Genomic DNA, 15590 nt, shown 5'->3' on the forward strand with positions numbered 1-15590 from the left:
GTCTACACGCAGTACTGGGTTTGGACTGGGAGGCATTTCAGAAGGACACTTCACTTCCTGGCAATCGCCCCCACTTGTTTTGAGTTAATTAATAATAACAACAATAATAGTTGGCATTTCTTTAGCACCTGACACACGCACATTATATTATTTACTCTTAAAGCAATCCTAGAAGCTATTACTATCCTGCTGGTCCAAGGGTCCAAAGCTCAGAGAAGTTCCGAAGGGCTCACTCAACAACAGCGCCAGGATTCACATCTAAGCCTGACCCCAATACCGGTGGCTCAACACCAACATGCTCTGTGACTTCTCATTTGCCAGAAAGTTGCTAAGAATCGCTAACAGTAGATAACCCGAATCTTAACGCCCTAAGACCACTTCCACAGGGAAATGAGACCTTCTAGCATTTCTCAATGAGAGTTTCCCTAAAAAGCTTCTTTTTTCACTTCCACTGGGATTCTTGGGAAGAACCTAAACCCCTCCTGTCCACATTCTCTGGTCTTCATTAAACAAGCTTCACTCCAGGAATTTCAGACCTTGCACTCACTAGATCACGAGCTGCTCCAGAACAAGGATCATGACTTTTCTCTCTTCGTATCCTGAAGAGCATCCTGTGGGCCACAGCCTGGCCCCTCATGGGCAACCGAGAAATGCGTGCTGTATGAACAACTGGATGTGCACTGGCCCCTCAGCACCTGGCCGTCAGCAGAGGCCAACTCTCTTGCTTATGGCCCAACTCAAAGCCTAAGCTTTTATTCTATTTCATTGCTAAGTTGTGCCTCTTAATTCTGTTCTTTCTCTTCCTAATAGGATGCAAGCCATCGCCTCAATCCATTTGGAAAGCTCGGGAGTACCTGGAAAAGGTAGACGTCTCCAAAGGAGTTGCTGAGACAGAACACGTTTTCCTTCTTGGGATGTTCTGGGACAGATTGTACGATGCTGTCTTCTGCAAACAGGGCACACCGAGGGGCGCTACTCTGGTCCGTGGAATTCTTCCCATAGGTCTCATAAAACAGCAGTGTGCATCCTGAGAAGAGAGAAGCAAAATAAGGTCCCTGACACACATCCTGAGGATCTAGGAAAGGAATGAGAAGGTAAAGAATATATCTAAAAAAAAAAAAGAATGAGACAACTATTTAATACAAAAGGAAATTCTGGTATCTCACCGTGATGGGAAATATTACTATAATCTTACTAATGCAGATTAAGAGAGAAAAATGAAACTAAATATCCCTGAATTCTAAAATATTATTCTAAAAATGCTGCTACATATGTTTGTAAGGACATAGCTTCCTCTAATAAGCTAATAAAGTATTGTAGGTAGAAGCTATTAAGGGTCTGCTTTGATAATTAGATTGGAATGCCTTATAATTATTAGACACAACTTTTAAGCAAATTCTAAAATGCTCACGAATACATTCTCTTGTTGAACATCTCTTAAAACCTTCATCCAATAAACATTTTTGAGCACTTCTCACGTGGTGAGCTCTAGCATACAAATACGAATGCTGCGGTCACCATCCCCGTGCTTTGCAAAAACCTTTTACACGAACAGGAAAGAAGCATAAGCCTGCTTTCGCCTGCATTGTAGAGGAATGAGGTCCACTTCCCGACTGTTTTACCCACTGTGTTATGAGTCTCCTTCACAGACTTAAGACATTTAAGACTTAAACGTCTTAAAAACTATTGCACTCTGGCCAGTTTCATTTCTTCCTTTAAAAACAAATCTTAATATGCACAAACAAACTTATATAATGGAACTCAGTGCAGCACAGAAGCCAGGAGGAAAACATGCCCCAGCGCAGCCCTCAGAAACAGCACCATTAGGACAGTACTTTCTCCTTCCATGGTACTTGATGATCTTACGAAACACGGAGCTCTCTCTCCTCCTGCAAACAAAGCTCATCCAAAGGCTGAGAGAGGCTCTTAGAACAAGGAAAAGTAGCAACAGGTTTATGGCCAGGCGAGCTGCTTCTGCAGGGCTGAGCCAGTCTCTTTTTCCAGTAACAAATGCACTTAAAAACAATGCCCCCATCTTTCCATCGAGAAAAGCCTGACACTACCGCTGCGTATGCAACATGTCATGATCTGGGGACCCGAGGACCAGGGTAAAGGTGACAAAGCAACACCAGCTCCGCCCAAATTCAAATTCTTTCCAAAGGGTTAATGTTGACTTGCCAGGCTCCCTACCATTGTGCTCCCAGCGGCCGTGGTTTGAATTATTCCATCTACAGGAAATGAACACAACCTTGGGCAGATGCCAAAATGTTGCCAAACCTAACACCCCATCTACGACAGACTACAGCTCTACCGGGAAGCGTGAAACCAAAACAGGACATTTCATTTTAGAGCCAGGCCAGGATGTAAAACAATATGCAGAATTCTATTGCTATCAAATTCAAAGAACAGGAAAGTGATCGTAAACCTATTACATTAAGGTTAACTTCATCTGTGTCTCTCATGCTGGGGCGCAGAGTCTGATGGAAAGGGGCTGCCTCGTGTCAGTGAAGTCTCCTGTCCCCCATCCCAGTGTTGTGGCCGTCAGCCCTGTCCAGTCCCCACTAGGAGCTAGTGTTGGCCTGGAGGGTTGACAGTGGAAGTTCTTGCCACAGGAGCAGAGAGAGAAAACAGATTGGAACAGCAGAGGAAGCACAAGAATAGAGGAGGTACTACTAATAGAAATATCACCAGGGGAAGGAGAGCAATTAGTCCTGTTCTTCCCTTAAATCCACCTTTTCGCTGACACCCTCTTGACTCACACTCTTTACTCCATTCCCTGTCTCAGGCCTTTCGCAAGGCAGACTCCGCAGCATCCTAAAATCACTTTCTGAACCCCTCTCCCGACATCGGTCATCTGTTGTGCATTCTGAAGGATGTCTTGAATGACCTTGCCAACTATTCTGCCCAGGAAGCCCCCTGTGAACCTCCTGAAAATCCACTCATTGGAAAAGACAGATGGAAAGCAGAATTACCCTTGTTAAAAATTTATTACATCCTCCCAGCCCTAAAAAATATTTGTGCCCTTAGCATACCTATCCATTCGATGTAGGCATGTACCAGATGGTTTGCTAATAGCCGCTCCCTCCAGAACACTGTTTCCAATTTATTTACATAGATACTTCAAGGATAATTTAAAAATTCTGCTTAAATGTATATGTGTGAATATATACACATATATGTTTTTAACTAAGATTAAACCCAATAGTTATGTCCAAACATTACAATTCAGATTCTTAGCCAAGAAAGCTGAACTCAATACATTGAATTCCCAGAGGAAAGACGTGTAGAACACCACATGGAAAAGGTTATGCTGGGAAAAAACATCTTTATCACATGCTTTTTCTTGGCTGCAAAGGAAATGAAGGAATGTGTGCTTGATAACATTTACACTTACAAAGCACCCTTTCTCCATGGGTCTTGAAGTGTTTCACAAGCAAGCACTGAGACAGCAGGACACAGGCAGGACTAGATCTTGCAATTGTTAAAGACAACTCAGGACCATCCCTGCCCCTAAAGTCCGTGGCCAGAAGCTCCCGGTGTGGCTTCCAGGATGGAATACAGAAAGCTGGAGATGCCCTTTTCCCACCTTAAGAGGTACTTGCTAAATCTCCCCCAGGAAGCCTCCAATGATCTGGCTCCGCACAAATGTCTTCAGTGGCAGGGAACTCAGGAAGGTAGTGTCTTTCCACTTGCCCATGGCTCTAGCCGCTGTTGTTTTTTACATTAATTCAGAATCAGCTTGTCTTCCATCTACTAGTCCCATCCTAACCTCCAGAGAACCAGAATAAATTCAGTGTCTCTTCTATAAGACCGTTGCTCACTCTCATCCCAGTTCTTATTTTTTCTAGGCTAAACATTCCTAGATCCTACGCCATCCTCCATATGAATGGCTCTAAATCCCTTTGGTGTCACCGATGGCCCTGCGATCCAAGCAGGATATGGACACACAAACACACATATACGCACCATCACCAGCTCCCCACCACCACCATGGGTGTACGCTGGGGGTTTTCAACGCCATAAGACAGGCAGAGAACAACTTCCCAAAGCATCAATGTCAACAAACAAATTTTAGGTTAAAAAAAATAGATACACGCCACATTATGGAGTAGAGCGCATCCATTCTAAATATTATGCAAGAAGGTAGCTTCAGACTGTGATTCATGAACAATTCCAGATGCTCATTCCTCTGAGGGGACATTTTCACTCTCCCCTCCAGTTAGAGATACTTCAGGCAGAATCTTTTTGAGAATCATTTTCTTGTTTATGAACAAGTCTCCTGAAATCTCATGCCTCCAAGGAGAGAGGGCCAATGTGACCAGGGCAGAGGAAGGAGAGTCCAACATAGCTGCAGATCACATGACATCTCTAATGATGTAGCCAAAGATCCCATTCACTTTTTAAATCATATTTATTTTTATTTTAGCCTCATCACATTGGAAACGCATTCTGAAGGGCCTGCAAATCAAACCCCCAAATCTTCTTTACTTGCAATACTCGGTAGCCACATCACCCTATCCTGCACTTGGGTAGTTATTTGATTAAACCTTAAAGCATAACTTATCTCTTGAAAATTTTATCTTGCTAGATTCAACCCATTATTTCAACTTGCCAAATCTCTTCCACCATTCAGTGTAAGAACCTGCCTCTACAGTATGTCAAAACTAGGTAAGACCTTTGCCTTCCTCAGCCACAAGGTACCATAAGGATCCAAATCCAGAGTTGGAAAGGAAGATTACCATATGTGTCGGATGCTGGATAGGTTTTATAAATCCTCCAGTTTGCTAAGGAAAGATGTTACTTAAAGGTGAAAGGCCTTCGCAGGTGCACCTGCCCCAGAGGGGCTTATGGGTAATTATGAAATGACACCAGCTCACCAAGGCTAGTGGAGGGGGGAACGGGAGGGGCTCACAATTTCTCAATAGGGTGCAAAAAAAAAGCTAGAACGGAGGCAGAGCGGAGGGCTCAGGGCCTTTCACACATACTGTCTACAGACGTGACTCCCATTTCTGTTTTCTCCCGTGATAAGGAAGGGTGTCGCCCGATAATGAGGTTTGACTTTGAACATGACACTCAATTCCTCTGACAAAGAGTCACAGGACAGCTGTGCAAAAATGCCAGAGGCTGTGAGGCTGCTTTTCCTGTTTCCATCTGTACAAATCATCTTTACATCTGTATAAATCCACACTGTTTTGACTTAGAACCTCGCTCTTCCTCACGGGACATTTAGATCGCTTCAAATGTATACATCCACAGCGAACAATAATTTTTAAGTGGTGATGCTTGTGAGAAACTTTTATCATCCTAACAAAACAAATCCTTACTCCTCTTTCCTTTACGTTCAAAAAAGAAAAGTATTTGTTTGTGATGGTAACAATTAGACCTTCTCAGTTCCTAAAGGTGGGATGACACAAATGAAATAACCCAGATGAAATTCTTTGTTGCACAAGCTGGGAAGGATACCTCTTTGGAGTTCTGAACGCGTGCAGAATATGAAATTCAGGATCTACATTCCAAATAACTGAACTACATTTGGTTACTTATTTGGTTTTTTTTAGTATTAAAGAATGGTGCAGAAATACCTATAAAATAAGTAATGACTATTAAAGTCAATCACTATTTACCAAAGAATGAATACTATATATGAATATTATGTAAGCCATATTACATAGGTTTGAGAAAGTATTTGTAATAAGGTATGCCAGAAGATGCTGCATCAAATCCCTTCACATTAATTCAAATTAGCACTGGACTCGCTGGCGTTTCCTAGGAAAGAGGACAGCTGCAGAAATGACTCCCAGTGGCCCTCCAGGCGTCAACAGTGCTCCTACCTTTAAGTGTCACCCAGTACTGCTTCCACTTCCTCCGAGCCACCAGCTCGAGCTTCCTCTCCTTCTGCAGAGTGACAAGGGGTTTGAAGAAGAGCCACCCGGCTTTCCGGACCACCCCCTGTTCCTTCTCAAAGAGCAGATCCAGTTGTTCCAAAGAGCTGAGGGACTCGCTGCTGGACTCAGCGGTTTCTGTGGACGTTTCTAGGTTCTCCGTGTTGGTCCTGCTCATTTCCAACTCTCGCATGAAATTCTCATAAATGTTCTGACGGAGGGGATCGCTGCCAATCGCGTGAGCAGATTCGCTTCTCTGGGACAGGATCTGAGCCGAGCCCCCTGACCACAGGGAAGCAGACACCTGGGAAGGCCCCTGCATGTCCACATTGAGTCCATCTGAGCGGCTGTCAAAGTAGTCACTGCCCTCCTTGGACCTCGGCTCCTGTGAGCAACACAGATGACCACCCATCAGAGGTTACGTATATCCAAAGCACCCCTTCCCCAACACGGCATATGTGTAATATTGTTGCTTGCTAATACTGCTGCTGCAAAGCAAGATTCTTTTAACAAAAACGCATCTTTAATCACCAAGTCTCCAAACCAGAAAGAATTGTAGAGACAGTGTTGCCCAACCCAATTTATAGCCAGTGGAGTCAATGCTTAAAAACGTAAATAAAATACCACTGACTATTCTAAATCTAACCTACGCTTAGCATCAAGACTTGAGCTAGTATGTTTAATAAACACGCTAGTGAGGATTTCTAGACTGATGTTTCTTTGCTAACTGTGAATCAGTGTCTTCTGGGAAAGAATTCATGTCCTTACAGTCTGTTTTCCTTCTGGACCTTTTTAAAGTTAATTAGAAAATCCCTAGTTCCAGGGTCAAAGTGGGTGGGGACATAGGGACTCAGTGTTGTTATTCACACACTTCTCTTTCTCCCCACGATAAACACAGTGTCCAGCTTCTCAGGTTTAGACTTGGGGATCTCTAGCTTCCTGTTTTTCCACTTCAGAGAGTAAAAACCATGCACCTGGAATTCCTTATTCACAAAGTGTAATGGCTAGTAACTGTAGCTTTTTCTCATAACTAATATTTTTTCTTTTTTTTTTTTTTGCTGAGGAAGATTCGCCTTGAGCTAACATCTGCGCCAATCTTCCTCTGTTTTGTATGTGGGTCGCTGCCACAGCATGGCTGCCGACAAGTGGTGTAGGTCTGCACTGGGAACTGAACCCGGGTCTCGCCAAAGCAGAGTGCAACGAACTTAACCACTTAACCACAGCGGGGGCAGCCCCACTAATGTTTTTTCTTAATTTGGGAATTTCTTTCATGAAAAGAACACACTATTCATTCATGCACATTCTTTTATTTAAATACCTATTTTATTCTAAGCACTGGGGATACCAAAGACATGATTCTTAACTTTAGTATTTATTCCAACACAAAATCAGACACAGGCAGCTCTAAATAAAATGAATATTTACATAATAACTGCTGCCCCCTATTAGGACTCCATGCACTGAACTGGCCACGTACAGAGCTGACAACATGAGGGTTTCCTCTGATATCTGGATGAGAAATCTAGTCATTCAAGAACAATAACTTCCATAGAGGCCATTCATTGGTAAATAGCAGTTAACTAAATTCTCAGCAGAAAGTGTGCTTAATTTACGACTTAAAAGACACTGACATTCCAAATTTAGAGCTTAGATTAAGGTAACTCTGCAGAGATGCTAAGCACACACTCTTCTACTCAGGGGCTAGTGGGCTTTCAATGATATGTCCTTACCCATAAATAAACATGAGGGAAACCTGGGGCAAGGACCATCCTCGAAAGGCCTTATTTTGAATATTCCACTGTGTGGAGGGGTTTTCTTTTCAGAAATTTCATCCAGAAATCAAGTAGCAATTATTTGCTATCTTTTGTAGGAAAATCATCTAATGAAGAGTGTTTACAAATACCCAGGGGCTATCAACAACTGAACCCCAAACATAGCTATTACTAATGAAAATATTATTTTCTGCTTCTGTTTACACTAGGTCCCATAGTCATATTTATTTATATACTGATGCTTATGCAAGAACAGAGCAAATGAGCCAGCTCCAGTGAGTCACTTGGGAAACTTTCAAAACAGTTTAAGATTTTTTTAATTGTCACTTTGTTACTCTTCAGAAACTCCTAGGAGGTGAAGGAATACTTCTCGTTTAGCTAGTATTAACATTATTTCAGCTATGAGTAAGACTCTCTGACTCATAGCCCCCAAACACTGGGATTGCCTCTGATACCCAGCAAGAGCTAAAATGGGATGTTTCAAAACTAGCACAACCCGCCAGAGAAAGCCACTCAAAGGCCAAACCTAAATGCGACCTATTAACACTCTTGACATTGTATCTGATAAGAGGGAGAATTCAAATTGTAGTTTTAACTTTTTAAATACTCAACCGTAGCAAAGCAAGATAAATTTTCCTTTTTGAGAAATGGGAAAAGATTACATTTTAGCATTTATAACTGATTCTTATACATAGACATGAACTTTCCCAGTCTCTAATAAATTTCTAAAGCTTTCAATCTAGAATCCTAATAACCAGTGACATATTTCCAGGCTAATAGGAATGAATAAATGAATGAATATCCCTAAATAGGTTCAGTTGGCTTTCCTGATCACTGTGTTATAGATGTGAAACTAAGGTGCCATATTATGCACGTACACAAGCAGTCTGATCTCCATTTCCCCGCAATCAGACAATCATAAACAATGGACAATGCACCTGGATGACCAGGACACTACGGCAAAGAGTAGAGAGGGACTCAAGAGATGTCACTCAACTTCTCAGGAACTAAAGGAAAACTCTGATCACCATTCCTAGCTTTCTAGGAAAAAATACCAGATTCTCGCCTTGTCATTCTTCATATGCCATTTTCCATCATTACAAAGTAAGGACCACTAGTCCTCTGTAGAAATTCACTGTGACTACGCAGCCTGCAAAAAGCAATGAGAGTCGAAAAAGGGACAGAAAGTTAGGGGCTCTGGGTCCAAATCTACTCTGCAATAAACTGCAGTAGTCATCAGTGTTGCCCACTAAATATTTCCGGTCCTCCCCTGGGGCACAGGGTAGGATCATTTCCTACTCCTTCCCTCCCTCCCTGGGAGTTAGGGATGGCCATGTGACTTGCTGTGGCCAATAAATGTGAACAGAAGTGAAACATGTCACTACTAAGTGGAAGCTTGAAAAGCCAACACACGATTTTCTTTCTCTCTCTGCCACAGTGGCTTGCAGTATTGCAGATGGTAACCTGGTAACCAGATGGGGACTTCGGGTTCTAGAGAGAAACAACGTAACTCAGAGTCACAGCATGAGTGAGACATAAACTTTGTGCTAAACCTCAGAGATTTGAGGGCTCTTTGTTACCTCAGCATAACTTAGCCTACCCTGACTAACAGAACTGAAGGTTTACCCAGGACAAGAGCAAGGCCTCACAGGGCTCAGTACAGCCACATTAATACCAAGAGTTTATCAGCATAAACACATACTCCTCTCCAGCACCTGTCTATTCTTGCTCACTCTCTCTCTTTTCCTCCCTCCTTCCTTTTTTGTGATTACTGTGATATCCTTTCTCAATTGTGCAAGTTTTCTCACTAATTAATCTGCTTTCAGGCTCTAACTCACCAGAGTGGTTGAAAGCCCTACAAAGAAAGGGTTGCTCTTTTACACCACTTTTTTAAAAAATCAAAACAAACATGTCTATCCATCATGGTAAGACTTTCTGAGCCTTAGCCCTGCTGGCACACAGAAGTTTGTGTGTGTGTAAGAGAATACGAATTGTTTTGGTGCCTTACTACAGTATATTGTCACAAACTTTGCTCCCATGCACTGATCACATTTTTAAGGATCTAAACCTGATCCTCACCTTTAATTGTGAAAGAACAACAAAGGCATAGCCAACAGAAGTGGAATCCTTGCCAAAAGAGTTCCTCTTGTTCACCTTTACGGATTATCAACAGCGGGAACACAGCAAAACTAAAAAGTTGCCTTCGTAGGCCACTTTTTAAAAATCAAAATACTTTATTATTTTAATATTCCATAATCCTAAAGTAATTAATAGTGGCTTTCAACAGTACCTTGGCTGTGTGGCTAAGTGGAAAAAGCTCATGTCTGAGGTTTAGCAGAAATGGCTTTGCCCCCAGCTTCTCCACTAACTAGCCATATGTCTCCAGGAACGACCCTCAAACTCCTTCAACCTCAGTGTCCTCATATTTAAAATGAGGGAGAGTCCTTTCTTGCTTTCAAATTCAGATTCTTTGATTGTAACCAGTCTGTTCTCAAGTCTACAGGCTTACAAATCATTTAGAGTTAAGTCTTTGGATGATAGAGAATTGAAGGAGGTTCATTTCTCATGAGTGCGCTGGGCAGTTAGGGCCTGCCCGGGACCGATTACGGTCAATACACACTGGCAACTGGTCTGCTTTCGAACTGAACTGAAACTGAACGAGACTCAGTAGAGCCGTGTGTAAGCCAGGTGACAAACGCCGATGAGAAACACACTCTATGCAAATGAGAGATGTAGAATAACTGGCTCATTGCCAGTACCAATTAGGGGTCACAGTAGACGACAGCTAAATGTTAAGTCGGCACTATAACACTTGAATCAAAAAGACATGCAAGTTCCCTGCGTGGGACGGCAGCCCCGGAGCAAGCAGGAGCTATTCCTCTCATTATGCTCAACTGCTGTCAGTTGTTTGGGAAACGGGAGCTGGGAGAAAAAGGTCCAAGAAATCTCTACTGTCTAGTGGCTTAGCCTGAAGAAGTGATGAGCAAGGAGTAAGCAAATTACTATATTTAGGGATATGAAGATCAGAGGAGGATGATCATCTCTTCTTTATCTCGGTGTAAAGGAGCAGAAAGGCAGGGGGTGGTCAGCAGCTTACACATAAGGAGGAAATAATTAATGGTAAGTTTTATAGAAACTATCTGCTCGGGGAAGTTACATTATTTTCCACCCTTAAATCTCTATACAATTTTATAACTAAATATCTATCTAGGATGGTTAAAACGCAAACCCACTGGAGCCAAATTGCCCACTCGAATTCCCTTCAACAATATGACTTATATTGAGCAAGTTAAAAAAAAAAAAAGCAAAAGCTTTCTCCCTTCTATAAATCCTTAAACGTAAAAACAAACAGAATAAAACAAAAAAATAACAGCAATGAACTGAAAACCTAGTAGTCACCACCAGTTACCTAAAATGGCAAACTGTTACTTTCCTTCCTGGTGGCAAACCATTCAAACTTCATAGACTATTAAATGTATTACTATTATCATCATGATTCTTCTTTTATCAGCATTACCATGTTTTTGCTATTACATGCACTTAGGTACAAGAGGTTTTCAAAACTGTTAGCTATCTCCATGAGGAAGTGGTGAGATTATACACATAGATCATCAAATTTATTTTTGATGTACTAACTTAAATATAGGAATTTTAATTTCCCCAAAGTAATATCAAGTTCAGGAAGGCTACTCATCCCCAAATAACAACAATCTACCTCTCGTCCTTTTTGTTTAGACTTTGAGAATGAGGTCTAGCAAAATTCTCAGGTAACCAATTCACTGGGGAATTCTCTCGAACTCTGTACTTTGGAAGAACAGTTCGGGCACATCTTGGGATGAATCCTGTGGAATTCACAGGAGAGTACAGGAGGTGAGATTGCACAGAATCGGAGAGATTGAAGTTGTGGGTTAAGCGTGAAAATTCCCATCTGAAGCAAAAGAAAAAAAAAAAAAAATCCCACACCTGCAAACAAGACGTGCCAGGTCTTAGGCTAAACTCTTCACTTTCACGAGCTCGTTTAAGCCTGAAGACAACGCTCCACAGCAGCCTCTGCTAACACGCCCATTTTACAGATGGGGAAACAAAGGGACTCCTTCCTCAGGGTCTACGGTTTACTCACCTGGAGTTTCCTTTTCTTTCTGGAGAGGCTTCCCGTCCAGTCGCTGATGCGGCGCATTCTGGCTTTCAGAGTGTCCTTCTTTGAAGTATCCTCTGCCAAGGCTGTGGACTTCCTGCAGGGGAGGGTGAAGGACGCGTACTGGCCGGGGTCCCTGCGCTCCACTCTGGAGGGCACATCCATGTCGGAGGCGAAGGAGACGCGGTGGCTGAGGCTGGCGTGCGTGCCGATGTACTCGTCGGAGAGCCCGATGGCGGAGGGGGACAGGCTCCCCAGGGTGGCGGCCGGGTAGAGCTCCCGGAGGGAGGAGAGGGAGGAGCTTTGCGTGAAAGGCTTTTGGGCATCCCTGGGGGGGAAGCCGCGGAGGCTGCGGTCAGGGGTGCCGGGGGCCGGGCAGGGGCCCTCGGCCTCGCTGCCCTCGCCGGCGTGGCCCCAGGGCGAGTCGTACCAGGACGACTCTGAACTCAGGGAGCTGCCCTTGCTGGAGCGCGGGCGCGAGTCGGTGGCGGAGAGGCGAGGGCTGGGCGGGGAGTCGGCTCCCGGGGCCAGGGTGGGCGAGTACCGCAGCAGCTGGACCGGCCCGCCCGAGTCCCCCGGGGGCCCTGTGCCGTGGCCGTCACCGTTGTGGAACTCAACCCGGAGACACCCGTCCAACTTGCCCAGCGTCTTGATGAGCACTCGGGGGCTCTTTCGGTCCTCGCCGGGCGGGGTGGATGCAACGCTCTCCTGTCTGCCATAGCAGTTGAGGAGGTGTCCATTGCGGTCCTTGGAGGCCGTGTGGTTATCTGCCACGTGGGGACCTGCCGGTTCATGCCCAACATAGTGGAAGCCGTTCTCGGGGGAGAAGGCAGCGCTGCTGCCCTGGAAATCATTTCCTGACGCATCTGTCCTGTGCTTGGAGTAGGCACTGCCCTTGGAGCCTTTGCCTGTGGGTCCACTCAGTCTCGATGCATAAGGCTGATTGCTCTTAAAGTGGGAAAGGCAGCTTCGGGCCAGGGACCTGGACTTGTAACCTGCTCCGCTGCCTCCGTGAGCCCATCCATGCAATGACTTGTCATCTTTTGCATGAATGCTGCGGATTTTCAGGGAGCAAGGCTTCTGCTTAGCACCAGTAACAGTACTGCTGGGATTTTTAGATCCTTGAAGAGTGTACTGACTCTCGGAGTTCCCCATTTTAACCTAAATTAAGAACAGTGGCGTCAGTAACAGCCATGACCTAAATTACATTCCGTTATGAAAGAACTGTCTAAAGGAAAAAAGTTCTTCACGTTACAAAGGAAGCAAGCAACATCTTTCTGTGCCGGACACAACTCAGAGAAGTAGGAACAAGAGTTACTCACTGAATTGGTTCTCCTCGTGCAATGCAGGTCATCAACCAGACACACAATACTGCACACTCGTGTGCTAGGTACTTTAAACACATAATTTGTTGAATGATGTTAATTCAGAAATTGAACAGGCATAAAAATCAGCTTAAGGCACCCTTTAGGCTTGGGGTTGGGAGGTTTTGAATCAAGGATTTTTGTAGAAAAAAATGAAGGGAAAGTATCTTTACTCTGCCACTCTAATACATTGATTTTTCAGTGACCAGAGAGATACATTTTCATTATCCATAAACTACTGGACGAGCTAATACCACACCCCAGTATAAGCGATTATTACTTAAAAACTACCACGTTTGTAATAATGTGACTCCAGCTCCCATACTCTGTTAGAGCTTTCATATATAACACCAAGTAGGAATGCCACAAAAGAAAAGGACTAGAAGTTCTCAAAACAAGGCTGAGATGACAAAAAAGAGGGAAAAAATAAAAGCTCGCATTTGGGACAGAAAAAACATTTTAATAAAGCTAACCTCTGAAACTTTTCTAAAGACTTTAAGGGTCCTCACTTTAGAACATGATGAGAGAAAAAAAGTTTGAAGCTGGCTTGTTAGAACGTGGGTATCCGAAAAAATTGTTACATTCTTTTAATTCCCTTTAAAACCCCAATTTGCTCAATGAGTCTGTTAGTGAAACCAAACTCAATGTGAAATTTGATCCAACCTTTCACCTTCAGTTTTTCATTCTAACCATTATATCAGTATTTGAGGCAAGATGAAGGTGATGCTTCTAGCTATATTTCCAAACATATTTAGTAGATTTTTGTTTTTGTTTTTGTTTTTTTTTTTTTGGTGAGGAAGATCAGCCCTGAGCTAACATCCATGCTACTCCTCCTCTTTTTGCTAAGGAAGATCGGCTCTGAGCTAACATCTATTGCCAATCCTCCTCCCTTCCCGCCCCCCCCCAAAGCCCTAGTAGATAGTTGTATATCATAGTTGCACATCCTTCTAGTTGCTGTGTGTGGGACGCGGCCTCAGCATGGTCAGACAAGCGGTGCATTGGTGCGCGCCCGGGATCCGAACCTGGGCCGCCAATAGCAGAGCGAGCGCACTTAACCACTAAGCCACGGGGCTGGCCCATATTTAGTAGGTTTTTAACTTTAATTCTTTTATACTTAAGAACGTACAAAACAAAAGTCAAATGGACTGACTTTTCTCTGGTGGCAGTTATCAAACCCATTTTAAAACAAAATAGCGGGACCAAATAATTAAACCTGTACTTATTACCTTAATCACAGTCATGCAACTTGACACGAACCAGACTCACGTGAGCTGAATTTACCTGCAGTACAGTTTGTGCTCTGAGGGAGATTAATGCTCAGTCGGCTTTACATGGTCCTGGGAGCAAGGCAGCATGGTTAACACGTGCAGGAAGTGAGTCCGTGAAATGATGCTGAAAAACAGAAACACGGGAAAACTCTGTCAAGCATTTTACATGAAGCTCCCAAAGAGTAAAGATGAGGGTTTAATGTAAATTATCTGAAGAAGTTACTGGTGTCCAGAATCACTGTCAAAATAATAAATGAAATGTCTGTGAACTGCTCGATCCATCGGGGTTGCTGGGAAGATGGAAAGAAAGCCAGAACTGCCCATGCAATCTTGTAAAGGCCATTAACTCAACACACAGTGTGCAGTCAAGGGCACGCCTTTCTGTCAGGGGAGAGCAGGTGAAAGTGCTGGAATGAGTCATGGCTCATCTGTCGCCACTACTAGGAAAATAACTCTCAGACCAGCCACACTGACAAGATTCCAGGAGCATCATCGTGACACAACAAAAACGGCTCATTGTTCTCATTTGACTAAGCAGTAAAAACAGAACCCAAAACGTAGAATCCCAGTGAAACCGTCCTTGGCTAAAATAACTTATGTCATAGAGGTTGACCCCATACATGAGATTAAAAGTTTTTCTCAAGCGGAGGTTTGGGCCTTGCTGCACGAGGAGTGGGGGCAGGAGGCCCAGCCTTGGAGGAAGACGACAGGCTGGGGGGGCTGCCATCTGGCAGTGCTCACGGCTGGGACACAAAGCCTTTATTTTCTCTGCACACACAGAGAACAGGGCAGTGAGGGTTCAATGGTGACTTCTTTCCTCTTTATTTAAAAAAAAAAAATTTATTTGTAATTGTAAAATACATACCACATAACATTTATCATCTTAACCATTTTAAAGTGTACTGTTAGTAGTGTAAAGTACATTTGCGTTGTTATGCAATCAATCTCCAGAACTCTTCATCTTGCAAAACTAAGGCTCTATACTCATTAAACAACAACTCCCCATCCCTCTCTCCCCCATCTTCCCAGCCCCTGGCAACCACTGTTCAACTTTCTGTCTCCATGAACTGGACTACTCTAGGTACCCCATGTAAGTAGAATAACACAGCATCTGTCTTGTTGTGACTGGCTTATTTCACTTAGCATTATGTCTTCAGCGTTCAACCGTG

At 43.6% G+C, this 15590-nt stretch overlaps 1 protein-coding gene across 5 annotated transcripts in view; it reads right to left on the bottom strand.

Moving 5' to 3' along the window:
* Positions 1 to 15590, bottom strand: part of TIAM2 (TIAM Rac1 associated GEF 2) — a 220996-nt gene that overhangs the window by 95467 nt on the left and 109939 nt on the right. For all 5 annotated transcript variants that reach the window (XM_087425108.1, XM_087425107.1, XM_087425109.1 and 2 more), the window contains 4 exons: positions 14435 to 14545; positions 11775 to 12950; positions 5832 to 6267; positions 855 to 1027 (listed from right to left, as the gene is read on the bottom strand). In XM_087425108.1, the coding sequence (XP_087281234.1) occupies positions 855 to 1027; positions 5832 to 6267; positions 11775 to 12944 (1779 nt within the window). In that variant the 5' untranslated portion in view covers positions 12945 to 12950; positions 14435 to 14545. The remainder of the gene's footprint in view (positions 1 to 854; positions 1028 to 5831; positions 6268 to 11774; positions 12951 to 14434; positions 14546 to 15590) is intronic.

This window comes from Ceratotherium simum, chromosome 38, assembly GCF_057802395.1.
Source record: "Ceratotherium simum simum isolate JZ-2026a chromosome 38, ASM5780239v1, whole genome shotgun sequence".
In the NCBI taxonomy this organism is placed as follows: Eukaryota; Metazoa; Chordata; class Mammalia; order Perissodactyla; family Rhinocerotidae; genus Ceratotherium; species Ceratotherium simum.